The sequence below is a fragment of the Sciurus vulgaris genome (assembly GCF_902686455.1).
Source record: "Sciurus vulgaris genome assembly, chromosome: 17".
Classification (NCBI taxonomy): domain Eukaryota; kingdom Metazoa; phylum Chordata; class Mammalia; order Rodentia; family Sciuridae; genus Sciurus; species Sciurus vulgaris.
Window position 1 is genome coordinate 23,258,071 of NC_136478.1, and position 14,608 is coordinate 23,272,678.

The window sequence follows — 14,608 nt, forward strand, 5'->3', positions numbered from 1 at the left end:
AAGAAGCTTTGGGGAAATGTCCCTCAGTTCTGATGACACTCACTTTTCAGGATGATGCTATCGTAGCTCTAAATACCAAGATGTGATGTGATCTGTATTTCTGCATCTCTCCCCAGTTTCTAAGAAGGGGTCCATCCAGTTAGTAAATCTGTCTGCATTTTAATGAGTTCTGTTTCACACTACATGTCACAGGACAGCCCTTCACTTCTGCCAGGTCTCCAAAGAATGGACTGAAATATTCTCAGCAGTGCATCAGGTGTGAAATAAAGATGCTGATCAACCCAGGTCATCGAGGCAGAGCATCAGCTGCCAGCCACTCCTCATTATGGGAATCTGTTTTCCTTTCCTAGATAAAGTATGCAAATATGTTTCCAGGAATCAGTCTCTGCTGTCCTCAGTTCCCAGACTCAGCTCCCTGTGGTGCCTGGTGAGGACAAGGAGGTTTTATCTTGGGTCCTCCAGATTCGCCTCCTCTGCAGTTGTTCCTCGCCACCAAGCCTCCTCCCTCCTGTGATGCTTGTCACTGTCAGCATTGGCAGAACTGTGACAATGACAGAATCCTGAGGCTTCTGCCCAAGCAGAAGATTGAGTGTTGGAAAGGCCAAACTTCCCTTTATTGCCGAACTTTTCTTTTTTTCTTCAAAGCATGCCAGTATTTTAAAATTCAGTGATTCCTTAGGGTTTTAGGCCAACAAGGTGTAACTTTCAAAAATACTCTCTAGACACCTGCTGTTCAGCAAACCCATTCAGAACAACATAGTTCAGGCCAGCATCATCTTTGACCTGGGTTACTGTACAAGTCTTTCTCTTGACCTTTCTGATTCTCCTACCACGTCCTTATTTTCAGTGATCCATCGAGCAGTTAAACACGATCTTTAAAAATATCAAATATGTTCAACTCACCGTGATACATAGAATAACATAAATGCACATTGAAAAAATTAAAGCTAAAATACATATTATACAGGTACATAATGTGTCTCTCAGTGCAATTAGCACCTGAAGAGACAGGGTACAGGGATTTGGTCTGATTTATTCATTGGAATAATCCGCAGTAAATAGATCAGTTCCTACAATGCTATAAAACTTAATATACATTTGTTGAATTGGTTAATTGTGGGGTGTTTAACATCCCTGTGTTCTCTGACTTCATGGAAAGTAGCACATACTATCTTCAGGATTTGATCTTGTCCCATGTGTCTCTTCCCATCAATACTTCTTTCCAAAGTGAGCTGATTTAGTTCTAAAACCAAACAAAGCCAAAAAACATTAAATAAAAACACAAAGGTGTCCCTCTGCCGGACAATTCACTATGGGCATTATCAGTGTATGATACCTGAAATTTGCATCATGGATATGGATACTGTAGGTCTCCAACTTCCCAAAAAGCTGCTGAATCACACGCAAACCCACACAATCACAAGCGAAAACACATACCTGCAAAAGACAAATTTTAAACAACAAATTTTAAACCTATATAAGGAGAAACAAAAATCAACTGTCTCACAATTTGCAAAACCATCACTCTGGGATGTGGATACTACTTGTTAACCTTATCATGAAAACCTTGGGTCTGCAGAGACCCAAAAACACATCCAGAGCTGAATCGTGTGCAGTTCCCTTCCCCCACCAACTAAAAACCAGTGGGTATGCAGCTGTCACTCCTGAAGGAGGGCTTGCATATTTAACACAGAACCACCTTCTTTTCAAATTCACTTAGGGAAAGGGAATGTTCTTTTCAATGCCAAGTAGAATATTGTCATGGTTAACTTGAATTGTCATCTTGATTGGATTAAGAAATGCGGATGAGGGCATGTCTTGGAATGATTGGAATGTGGGGTAGTGAACCCTCCCTAAGCGAGGTCAGCACCACCCAATAGGATGGAATAAAGTTGAGAACAAGGAAGCAGATGAGATGCTAGTTCCACCCTTCTTGAATGGGTTCTTGATTGCTTCTTGGATCCTCTGAGGATATATTGGACTCTTGCTTCTTCACTGCTCCAAAGTGGACACTGCCAATGATTCTCCAGGTATTTTCTAGAAGCCTTGGTCACAGACCAGAGTAGCACTGTTGATCTTTCTTGTTCTGGGGCTTCCACCTCTTTGGACTGCACAGCTACTGGTTCTTCCAGGTTTCCAGCTGTAGATGGCCATAGCAGACTATCCAGTTTCTGGTCATGTAAGCCAATGTAATAAGTTCCCCTTTTTATAATCATACTTCCTGTTGATTCTGTTCCTCCAGAGTACCCTGACTAATACAATATCAATCTTCTGCTGACCAAACCTGTCATATCATTGGAAAGAAATTATTCTTTGGGCACCAATCTGGATAGTCCTAACCAAATTCAAGGAGGCACATTTAACATAGTCTTCTGATAAATTAGATCATATACATAACAAGATTTGCCCATGACTTGATCAGAATATTAAAATATAATTTATATATATAATTTTTATGTGTAATTCATAATATTAGTTTTCAGAAGTCTCCTTCCTCTCTGTATTTAGGTCATTTAGTCAACATATTTTTTCCTGATGCATCAAGAGAAAATGTCTGATCTCTGGATCATGAACTTCATTTCCTGTATCTAGTTTATTTTTTAATAGCACCTTTCTATGGATCATTAATTCCACTTTTGACACCTTAAAATAAGATAAAAAATATCAAGAACATAGTTGTTCCTGCCTAGTCATCAAGTCTTTCCAGTGATTGATGGAAGGACAGAGCTGTTCATATGTGCCTGGCAGAAATCAGTTCTGTGCTCCAAGAAATCAGAAGATTGAAAGTCAGGAAGGGCTCTGTGATTCATGGGGCAGGGCGATAGGTGCTTGAATGAGTATTAAAAAAACTGGGAAGAAGTGGAATCAAGCAGAGCAGGGAGAGACTGTCAGACATTAAGGACTAACCCCCGCTAAGACTATTCAACATTTTAAGTCATTGTGAATAAAACTCATTGCTAATATTATAGGACTTCTGTCAATCAAAATGTTGTTCATTGTTCATTTGTAGCTTAGGGGAAAAAACAGAATTTAATTAAATAGGAGGAGCCACGTCTGGATAGCACTGAGCATTTTGTTATATTGCTGATGTTTCCTAATAGCTTTTAAAAAAATGCATGGCAATCTTGTTTGACAGATGTGCTAACAGAGATGGATGTGACATTATAGTTGGGGTTTTGTTGTAGTTGCTGTTTTGGATGAATATAAATGCAGTTTGATGTGACTGATACCCTAAACCTTTACTATTCAGTGATTTCATAGATTTCATGGTAAGATAGATCCAATTTTATGTAAGACTTTCAGGCTGTCTTGTTATTTTTATTATGAATACACTGTATAGAGTTGCTAGTTGTAATATACTCCTTTTGACAGTGGGGCAAGACTAGGTAACATTAGGACACAGTCAAAGGAGGTCTGAAAAATTTTGTGAATCTAAGGCTGCATCACTGAGCACTGTAGAACTGATCCCCTGAAAGGAAACTCCATGATGGGTTTTTTGGAGGATGCTTGCTGGGGATCACACCTCTAACAAGTGACAAAGGCAAATTTGGGGAGAAATACTGGTATCCAATGAGGTGACTACAGGAATCCCTGAAGCAGGATTAGCCCTATATAGCTGAACAACTTTGAGTCAAAGCACCTGGGCCTTTGCACATACACCTTGGTCAAGAATCACCCAGAGCGGAGGGACACAGGAATGACTACTGGCAACCAGTTTTGCCAGGAGATGGGCAATGGAGACTTCAGTCCGGACTTGGGCAGAGCAAGAAATACCTAGCCTACTGTGCCTGTATCTAGATAATGAGAGCCAAAGGAGTAAATGAATTCACAAAGCATTTTGCATTACGAGTTTTAAATGTGGAGATACAAACTTTTTTGAAGTGACATATTACATATACTCTCATCATTTTAACTATGATAAAAATTTGTCAGTATTTTCTAACTGATACATAAAAATTATATGTATTTATGAAATACCAAGGGATATTTCAAGACCCATGTACATTGCATGATGTCAAATTAGGAGAAAACTATATATCCTCAAACATTTGAAATTTATTTTTGGTGAAAAAAAAAAAAAAGCTCCAAATCCTTTCTTCTAACATGTGTTGAAATGTTCACCATATGACCATTACTTGGAGTTACCATACTGTGCAATGGGATGTCAGAATTTTTTTTTTCTAACTACAGCTTAGTACCTGTTAACCAACCTTTCCCCATTTCAAATTTCTGAATGAATGATGGACCAGACAAACCTCCAGCATAGAAAATAAAGATGTACCCCATTTGTGTACAAAAATGCAGTCTCAAAAAAAAAAAAAAAAAAAAAAAAACAGAAAGGACCAGGGGCACCCCTGGGTTCAATCCCCAGTATGAAAAAAAAAAAAAAGAAAGAAAGAAAAAATCCATTATTATCTTATATTAAATGCACTATGCTAATACCACCCCCCCCCCCACCAAAAAAAAGAAAATAAAGAACCAAGATTTGGAATAATACAGAAAGAACTCTGAAATTTTTCAGGTAGAATCTTTACAGGGTGAAGGGGGGTGACTTACAGAGGGTGATATATTAATTGCAAGAGTTCATAATATTAATTTTCCATAATACTATACTGACACAATAGGGGATCTGATTTAATAGCACAAAGGTGATTTAGAAAACAGATGTATCACTCTTGAAATAATGAGAGCTGGTTTCATTTTTGGTGATACCAAAGAAAAAATATTGTTTTTTCCCCTACCACCTTAGAGAGCAGCTAAGAAATAAGCACCCCCATCTTGAAGCAGCAAATATTTACAGGAGAAAAGATTGAATTAAACTTTGATCAATGAAGCACAGAAACTTCTATAGCTTCAAAGAGACTGTTGACAGATCCATAAAAATTAGCACTATTGACGTTTTGGAGCAGACAATCTTTTTTTTTTTTTCCATATTTGAAACTACCTCTTACTCGTTTTTTTAATTTTATTTATTTTTATTTTTATAAACTGCATTTTGATTCATTGTACATAAATGGTGTACAACTTTCATTTCTATGGTTGTGCACAATGTAGATTCACACCATTCATGTAATCATACATGTACATAGGGTAATGATGTCTGTTTCAGTCCATTGACTTTCCCTTCCCCACCCACTCCTGCCCCATTTCCCTCCACACAATCCAAAATTCCTCTATTCTTCTCTTACCCCCATCCTCCCTCCCTGTTATGTGCCATCATCCATTTATCTGAGAAAACATTCGGCATTTGCTTTTTTGGAATTGGCATGATATTCTCCAATTACATTCATTTACCTTCAAATGCCATAATTTTATTCTCCTTTATGGCTGAATAATATTCCATTGTGTATATCTACAGTTTCTTTATCCATTCATCTATTGAAGGGCATCTAGCTTGGTTCCACAATCTAGCTATTGTGACTTGAGCTGCTGTAAACATTGATGTGGCTGTGTTACTGTAGTATTCTGATTTTAATTCCTTTGGGCATAAAACAAGAAGTGAAATAACTCGGTCAAATGGTGGGTCCATTCCAAGTTTTCTAAGGAATCTGCATACTGCTTTCCAGAGTGGCTGCACCAAATTGCAACTCCGCCAGCAATGTACAAGTTTGTTTTTTACCCCATATCCATGCCAACACCTATTATTGCTTGTGTTCTTAATAATAGCCATTCTAATTGGAGTGAGATGAAATCTTAGGGTGGTTTTGATTTGCATTTCTCTAATTACTGGAGATTTTGAACACTTTTTCATATATATATTGACCACCTGTGTATCTTCCTCTGTGAAGTGTCTGCCAAGTTCCTTAGCCCATTTATTGATTGGGTTCTTTGTATTTTTGGTATAAAGTTTTTTAAGTTCTTTATAAATTTTGGAGATTAGTGCTCTATCTGAAGTGCATGTGGAAAAGATTTTCTCCCTCTCCGTAGGCTCTCTTTTCACATTATTGATTGTTCCCTTTGCTGAAAAAAAAGCTTCTTAGTTTGATTCCAGCCCATTTATTGATTCTTGCTTTCATTTCTTGCACTCTGAGACCCTTGTTAAGGAAGTCTGGTCCTAAGCCATCATGATGAAAATACAGGTCTACTTTTTCTTCTGTTTGGTGCAGGGTTTCTGGTCTAATTCCTAGGTCTCCTTGACCAGAAAATTCTTTACTGTGAAACTTGTTTGATGCATAGTAGGATGTTTAACAGCATCCCTTACCTTTACCTAAGAGATACCAGTAACAACCAGCCCAAAGCCACAAAAATGAAAAATGTCTCTTGGAATTGCAAAGTGGTCACTAAGGAACAAAAATCTCCAGTCAGGAGCCACTATCTAAATTCTTCAATTTCCTTTCACTGCAGTTAGCATTACCAACTCTGCTTGGCCCTAAATGGAGGTGTTTCTGTGGGTGTAAGAATCTTATTGCTAAATTCAGAAAAAAAGTCTCAAGCAAACAGCTCACGTTGGTCACATTAATCGGGCTGTGCTGTGTGTTACTATTGCAGCTTAAATAAAATGCATCAAAATTGCCTAAGAAGAGCTTTCTCTATCAACTAAAATGAGCTTCTAATTTGTTCAAGACAGTGTTGCAATGATAAGCTGTGGGGGGAAAAAAGTGAATTTAGTGTAATTTTAGCAAATTTGGTTAAAAGGTATTTTTCACTAAGACTTGACCATATGTGAAATAGATTATATTATTTTTCACTTGAAATGAAACCATGAAATTCATCTAAGCAAAATGGAATTATATTTTAAGTCTTTAAGAGAGAATGATTTCCACAAATAAGTTTAACTTTCAAAATCCAAACACTTAAATAAAATTAAAAGCCCAGTGATTTATAATTGCATTTTCGGCCAAGGTTTTTTTTTTTTTTTTCTTTTTTTTTTAAATTGCATATTTATCCAATCCACTCATTTGTTTCAGCAAATTAAAAAGGTTGAAGAGAAAATGATTTACTCAAGGGCACAAAGCTAGCATTATGCTCTCAAAATGTAGGCATTCTAAATATAGCAGTGCAAACTAATTGAAAATTTACTAGGGAGAGCAAAACTAGGTTAAACAATGTTCCTCTTGCTGAAAACTCATTGATTCATCACTAAACAAATACTTATTGAAACCTTACTTTAATTGTTGAGGGGAGGGAGTTCAATATTACTTTCTCTAAAAAAGGTAGACGACGTGCCTCAGTAAATCTGATCACTCTCCACTGGGATATGAACAAATATTGTAATAATAAGTTTAAGAGTAACTTGGTTTGTTTTTGCTTTTGTTTTGTTTTTGATACCAGAGATTGAACCCAGGGGTACTTAATCACTGAGTCACATTCTTGGGTTTTTTTAAATTTTTTTTTTTTTCTTGAGATAAGTTCTCAGTAAGTCGCTTAGGATCTTGGTAAACTGCTAAGGCTGGCTTTGATCTTGTGATCCTCCTAGCTCAGTCTCCCAAGCCACTGGGATTACAGATGTGTATGTAGCACAGCTCCTGGCTTTAATAGTGACTCTTATTGATCATTTTGTGCCAGGCCTTATGTTTAATGCATTTGTATTATTTTTCTCCTCACCATTTACATTAGTTTTATAAAGTAGATATGAACACTATGTAGATTTTCTATATTAACTTATATAAATGTGTGTGCATATGTATTACATGTACACATACACACACACACTCACACACACACACTGAGAGCCTAAGATTTGGTATGTGACTTATCTAACTAGTTCAATGTGTCAGTGTTGAAAGTGAAGAAGCCAGAGTTTGATTCTAACTCTGGAAATTACACTTTGAACTCTGATCTCTGGCAGAATCATTTGCCTCTATGATTTCTATTTCTTTGCTAATCACAATCTGTTTATATTCCTTGGGTAACATTATAGCAGTGTGTATTATGTGTATATTAATCTCCTTTAGGTTTTCTAAAATAGCCTTAACATCTTTATTTTTTTTAATCAGGCTGCATTTTTGTTTTTCACGTATGAGCCCAAAAGAGATGTGCACCCTAAGAAGCCTTGTTTGTACTATTCTCCCAGGAATGAAAGAACTCACTTACCCAGGGTCACAGAGCTGGTAACTAGGAACCCTGGGGTGGGATCCTGACATCCAACTTCCAAATACCACTGTATTAAGTAGCCTTCCTCAGAAGGTCGTGAGGAAGGTCGGCAAAAAAGCAGCTCGTTTTTGCATGCTGGTTTTTGTGTTTTGTTTTTGGTTTTGCCTTGGTACTGTTCATTAACACCTTCTTCCTGTCACTATCAATGAAAATGGAAATGATATTGAGTAGCAAGCAAAGACAATCTCCCATGAGTACCAACATCCCTCCACCCTCTTGCTCCTTACTCATCAGAGAAAGGCGTGTCCAAGACTTAAGAATCTGAAGACTTTCTACATTCTTCCTCCTTCTTCTCATTATGAAATCTCAAGACCCTATGTTTAGAAAATCTATTTGTTGCCTGATTCTTATGGTATACTCAAATACAGGTTTAAAAATATAAATATATCTTTGAAAAGTGAGAAAGATTCTCTCCCAAATTCTCAATCAGGTCTTCCCAAAAGAGGGAGGCCTTTGAGCTTTATCAGTTCATAGTTCCAGTCACACCTCTTTGGATGTAGAGGTGAACAAGACTCTGTTTATCTTGTTGGATGTAGAAATGAACAAGACACTGTTTATCTTGTGTGTCCACTTCTCGACCTAGCACCTCACTCCCATTTAAAACAGAAGTCTTACTGTGGAATATTTGCTGGGTTTTTTTTTTTTTTTTTTTCATGGTACATTTTTTTAAAGTTAACCATAAGAAACAAAGTTCTAGAATGTATAGTTATGAAGCAAGAGCGTGTCCATTTTAGATAAGGATATCTAATGAAGGCAGCAGTTCGACTCATTCTTTCTGGTGTCCTGGGTCCGAGCATAGTCATGGACATATTCTGAATGCTCTGTTAACATTAGCAGTATGAAAATGAAGTGGACTTCCTGTATTGCGACATTTTATAGACTTTATAATTTAAACTATTGCTCTTCCCCTGCAGTGCAGCTCAGACACTGCTCAGAGAAACTCGGCCTTTCTATTTCTATTCTCTATCACAAGACGTGATGGAGGAGCGTAGGCAGGGGCTTGAGTTCCAGTTCCAGTTCTGACATTTACTAGTTCCAATGAAGATGTTAACTCTCTTTGCCCTTCTGTGTTCTAGGTACCATGCTTATAAAATCCACCAGTAGAATTTTCTTTTCAGATCTATGATTCAAGTATTATCTGGTCACAACCTTATCCACACTCATTTGGTAATAAGATAAAAAGCCAGTGGGAAACTTTCCAACTGCAGAGCTTTCAAGAAAAAACTCTCAGCTCCTTATTTTGAGCATGTTGTAGATGCAAAAAATGCATTCATCTCCACACTTTCCCCAAATTCTCAGCACCATTCTGCAGATGGCACCATATGTTCTATTTTTCTAAACTCTTTTATTCACTTAAGGTGTTGTTGCTTAAATGCAAACATTGTAATTACGGTTTGAGATCTTAAAAGTCAAATACAAAAGTGGGTTTTCGTATTTTTGAAAAATTAGAGAGAATTGACATCTATATTTAAAAATAGAAAAAGGAAAAAGATGGAAGGAAAACAATCACTCATTATGCATGTCTCTCACTGGATTATTTTTTTCTCTTCTTGAAGCATCCCAGTCCCTCTGTCAACCTCCGTTGAAGTGTCTGTCCCCATCAATTGTCTGTCACTGCTTAATGTCATTCTTAAAAAGACTAGCAAACTTTCTGAGTGACATTGTTACTTCAATCAACTTTGCATTTCTGCCACAGTGGAAATTATTTTTGAAAACTTTTGCATCCTTCCTGGCTCTTTGAGGCCTTAATTGCCTACAATGTCACTTGATCTATAAACTTTTCTGCACGTGGTTTCATTTGAAAGGAGCCTGAGCGAGCATGAGGAGCATTTCTTTCATAAGACGCATTTATACGAGCTCTAAAACTGTGTCTGGTATCCATTATTATGGGGTATTGAGATAAGTTATTGACATGGTCTGTTGGATTATTTTTCAATTATCCAGATTTGGGGGAGATAGGACACAGAATCCTATGACGTTACTGAGCAGATTTTGAAGTCAAGTTGGTTTGTAATCATTAGATTTTTCTTCTACAATGCTGCAGCTCCAGATATTTCCCATCAACCCTGTTCATCTTGAGTTCCTCTTTGCAACACAGGAGATCGAAATGTCTAACTCCTAGGCCTACTGTGATGATTAAGTGTGACTGTATTTCAGGCTTCAAACTTTGCAGGCACTCAATCAATGCCTGCTTTCCTTCTTTTGATGCCTGTCTCTGGGAAAATTCTTAAGAACTCCTCTTCTACTGAGCCCCAAATGTGAAACCTGTGTATGAGTCCCTATTTTGGTGATGAAGAGGCTTGGCTCTTGCTTTCAGGTTCTGATTTTAAATATTCTGCTCATTCTCTTGACATAATTTGGGTTCCTGTGGTACTACATGCACCATTCTCCATTACATCCGTCTCATACCGCCTTTCATTCTTCCCTCCCTTCCTTCCCAACTGTCCTTCCTTGCATACATGTGGCTCAGAAAATCAGTGTAGGGGACTGACATGAAACAAAATATGGATTGATAATGAATTTGGAAGACAAAGAAACTGAGATGCAGAAAGTTTAAGGAACTCACCCAAATCCATCCAGAGAGAAGACACCAGAGCTGAGCGTCCTAGTGCTGCCTGGGCTTTCTCTGCACCAGGCTGCTCTGTAGCAGCATTTCATAGTTATCCTATTAATTTCTCTGATCGAATGAAACTAAACCTGCACTTTTGTTTCCCTCTTAGGGAAGGGCTGATTCCAAGCCTAATAGCAGCTATTAACATTCTCATGCAAAGTCCTTTTAAAATGTAGGAATAGCTTTGAGATTAATTTCTTTTAAAGCAAACTTGAACCAGCTTTTCTATTGATGCTATGAAGAGGAAAATAGTCTTGCCCAAGGTCGATAAAGAATTGAAAAGTGAGGTTAATAATAAAAGTAGAATTAGAAGCAGTTTCAGCGGTGATATGTCATGTGCAAGCCTATAAAATAAATAGCAATTATCACATTAGAAAAATGAGTCTCTTAGAATGGGAGCTGTTTCTGACAACTCCATCTATGTTCCTCTCTCCTCTGGCTTGCTCACTTTGCTTCTGTTGTTGAATAAATCAATGTACGATACTCCCCACCTTTGTGCTTAAGATGAAAGCCATTTCATTCCATGAAAACTCAATAACCAGAGATAAAGCCAAGCCATTACAAAAGCACCCCCTACATGCCGGCTCAATGCATTCACAAATATTTTCTGAATTATACATTGTGCATGAAACAAAGTTTATTAGTTTGAGTATATGATACTCATAACAAAATAATAAATTCTCAATAAATGATGTTAGAAATTACATATAAGTTTCTACATAGTAAGTGCGTGTTTTATGTTACCCCTCTGGATCATTTCAACCATCCTATAAATTAAATATCATCATTGCCAGTTTGTAGATTAGAAATTGAAGTTTGGCTGGGTACCATGTGGTGACCAGTTTCAGGGTGCTGTAGAGTACCAGAGAAGAAATTTTAACTCAATTTTGCAAGTGTGGCTGCTCTTAATCCTAATCACCTCCCTATATTTGCCATACAGCATACCACATATAAAAGTGATTTGATGACTACTGCCAATGGCAGAAAATCACTAGTCTTTCCAAAGCCTTTCTTAAGGCATTATTTCTGAATTTTTTTCATTGTCAGATGAGAATGTATTTCAGTATAGCAATCGTCTGCATTTCTAAGTCATTTCAGTCAAGTACAGAGGTCTGATAATTGTTGAACCCATTATGATGGACTTGTTTATTTTTTCCCAGAGATCATATGCTGTGGTAGTTTCATTTCTAATGCAGAATTGTCCTCCTCCAAGGACCTCCAAGGAGGACAATTCTCCGTCCAAGCTCTTTCTCCACTGAGTGCCTTCCTGTCACAATGGCCACCCACCAGTCAAACCCCTGTGAGTGCCTTCCATAAACCAGTGCAAGCTTGTTGTGACTAATGTGACTCTACCCATGTCTCAAGGACAGTGTAACGTCACCTCACCAACCAACACGAAATGGTTAGCCAATACTCAGAAACTCGTTTGCCTCAAGTGCAGTTGGGTAATCTGCCTTCTTCCTTCAGAGCAACTGGTTTGGAAGCTGAGTCGACGAGAAATGGTGAAAGGAAAGTCTGGCTGCTGGCACTATGTTGGAGGTGCAGGTTAATTCCCACCTGTCCTTACCGTGAGCTTACACCTACCTGAGGATGTCTGCAGGTCAGTGGAGCCTGACTATATGATGAGGTCTGTTTCTGGAAAAGCACTCCTCTTAGCTAGAGCTGCAACCAGATCAGCGGCCCTCACAGTGAAGTTCCCAGAGGAGCATCAGCATTCCTGGCTCGCAATCCCACACAAGGCTTCCTGAATGAGGGAGTTGAATCTGGAGACCTGTCATTCATCAAGCTCGCCCAGTGAGTCTGATACATACGAAGTCCTAAGAACTAAATTTAAGTGCAATGCTTGTCAAGCATAGCTGCACTTAAAATCACTAGAGGGGGCTGGGGAGATAGCTCAGCTGGTAGAGTGCTTGCCTTGCAAGCACAAGGCCCTGAGTTCAATCCCCAGTACCACCAAAAAAAAAAAAAAAAAAAAAAAAAAATCACTAGAGGAAGTTTGGAAGTAATGACAATTAAAGGAATATATCAGGAGATAGATCTCAAGCACTTATTTATTTATTTGTTTATTAGGTGAATTTGATGAGCTAAGTCAAGTGGCAAAGGTTAAGGTTGTTGGCTCTGGGATTCTACAGACTTGTATTCAAATTCATATTATGTCTTCTCTCTGAGACTTTAACCCAGAACTTCTCTCAGCCAACACTTTCTTTGTTAAGTGAGATTTCAACACTTAATATGTTTTTTGCCCAGGTTCTCTCTCAGACTTGGGTGATTACTTTGTAAGCCTGTTAGGTAGGTATTAGCCCAAGTTTGCAGAGGAGGCGACTGAGGCACAGATATGTTAATTAACTTTCTTAAAGTGGCTCAGGGAGTAAGCGATAGACATAAGATTGAACACTGACTCCTTAACCTCAGATACCGGGCTTTGAGCTATCACTTGGCAATAACTCAAATACTCCACAGGCATCCAGCATGCACTGGTTCTTTACTTCCCTCCCGAAACTTCATCTCTCTTCCTACTTTCTTTCATGTTCTGTGGCAGAATAATATGGAGCTCATTGATTTTCTTGATAACCCTCCTTTATAGCAGCTAACCACTTCTTTCTTTTCTCCTGCTCTGAAAAGAAAAAAAGATGAAAAGATGAAAGAAATACAGAGAAGTGGGGGGGATAAGGAAGGAAGGAAGGAAGGAAAGAAAGAAAAAGAAAGAAAGAAAGAAGATTTTTTTATGAGGAAAAGATGGAAAGACAAAAGAAAATATAATTTTGTGGAAGACTTCAGGGTTTCTGGAGTTTAAATGCAGGAGAAATGAAAAGTTCTGATAGTGTTCTCTTCATTGCATACAACCCTTTAATCTTCCCCAGGTTCCTTTGCCTTCCTCACCAAGCTCATTGTGATTTCTTTTGGAAGTCTTTATATGATACAATCATCACAATTTCCAGCTAGGAAAGAGCTTTCATGTAAGCAGCAAAATATCACCCCATTTGAAAATGATGCTTTCTTTTGGCAAGAGTTTTGACTAAGCAATTGGTAGCAATGACATCAGCACAGAGAGAAGTATATTATTTCTATCTTTGTCCCATGTGTGTGGATTCTACCAACAGGCGATGGATGACTGTTGGCACTGTCACCAAAGGGTTTGAACTGGGCTCAGAAGAAATGGTCTGATCTTAAGGTGAAGTATAAAAACAAGAAGAAAAAAATACCCGTTCCTCCAGAAAGATGAAATGCTTGAGTATGTATAATGTACTGCTCTTCTATGCACCTGCCACATTTAATCTAACTTGATCCACTTGAAACAGTTATGAGGAATAGCTATTATTATTCCTATTCTAAAGAAAGTTAAGTGATTTCCCCAATGCCACTTAGTAAGTGACAGAGGTAGAAGGTAAACCCAAGAACTCTGCCTTCATATACTGGACCATGTCTTCTACACTATGTAGGGGCCTTGAATATTAATTTCTGCAGAACTCCATGTTGCTTCTACCATTTTCCCTCACTTAACTAAGACTCTTTTTTTAGTGTTGATCCTATGCTGCAGACTGTTGAAGGTGCGAGACACTGTGCAGGGGAGATCATGATTGATTTATTCATATATTTGAGGAACTCATAACATAGTTTTCAATATACAGACAATTCCCTCCCCCTACATTACACGAAAATTGTAAGTTATAGTTGATGCAGAATATACGTTAGTTCAATGAATAAATATATTAAGTAAATATGAGAAATAAACAAGTCAACCTAGGAGCAATGGACATATAAACCTATGCTGTTGACATGTATGCCAATAAATGTCCTCAGCACAGGCTGTCCCTCCATATCTGTTCCTCTCCTCCTTCTTAGTAAAGGAAACCCTGATTTTATATTTTATATAAACTAGAGGAAACAAGTCATTGAAATTGC

The 14,608-nt window shown here is 37.8% G+C and overlaps 1 protein-coding gene across 1 annotated transcript in view; it reads right to left on the bottom strand.

Annotated features, from left to right (window-relative positions):
• Nucleotides 1-7,471: 7,471 nt before the first annotated feature.
• LOC306648174 (uncharacterized protein) overlaps nucleotides 7,472-14,608 on the bottom strand; it is a 53,442-nt gene continuing 46,305 nt past the window's right edge. The window contains exon 6 of the mRNA XM_079118023.1: nucleotides 7,472-8,233. Coding sequence (XP_078974149.1) covers nucleotides 8,107-8,233 — 127 coding nt within the window. The 3' untranslated portion in view covers nucleotides 7,472-8,106. The remainder of the gene's footprint in view (nucleotides 8,234-14,608) is intronic.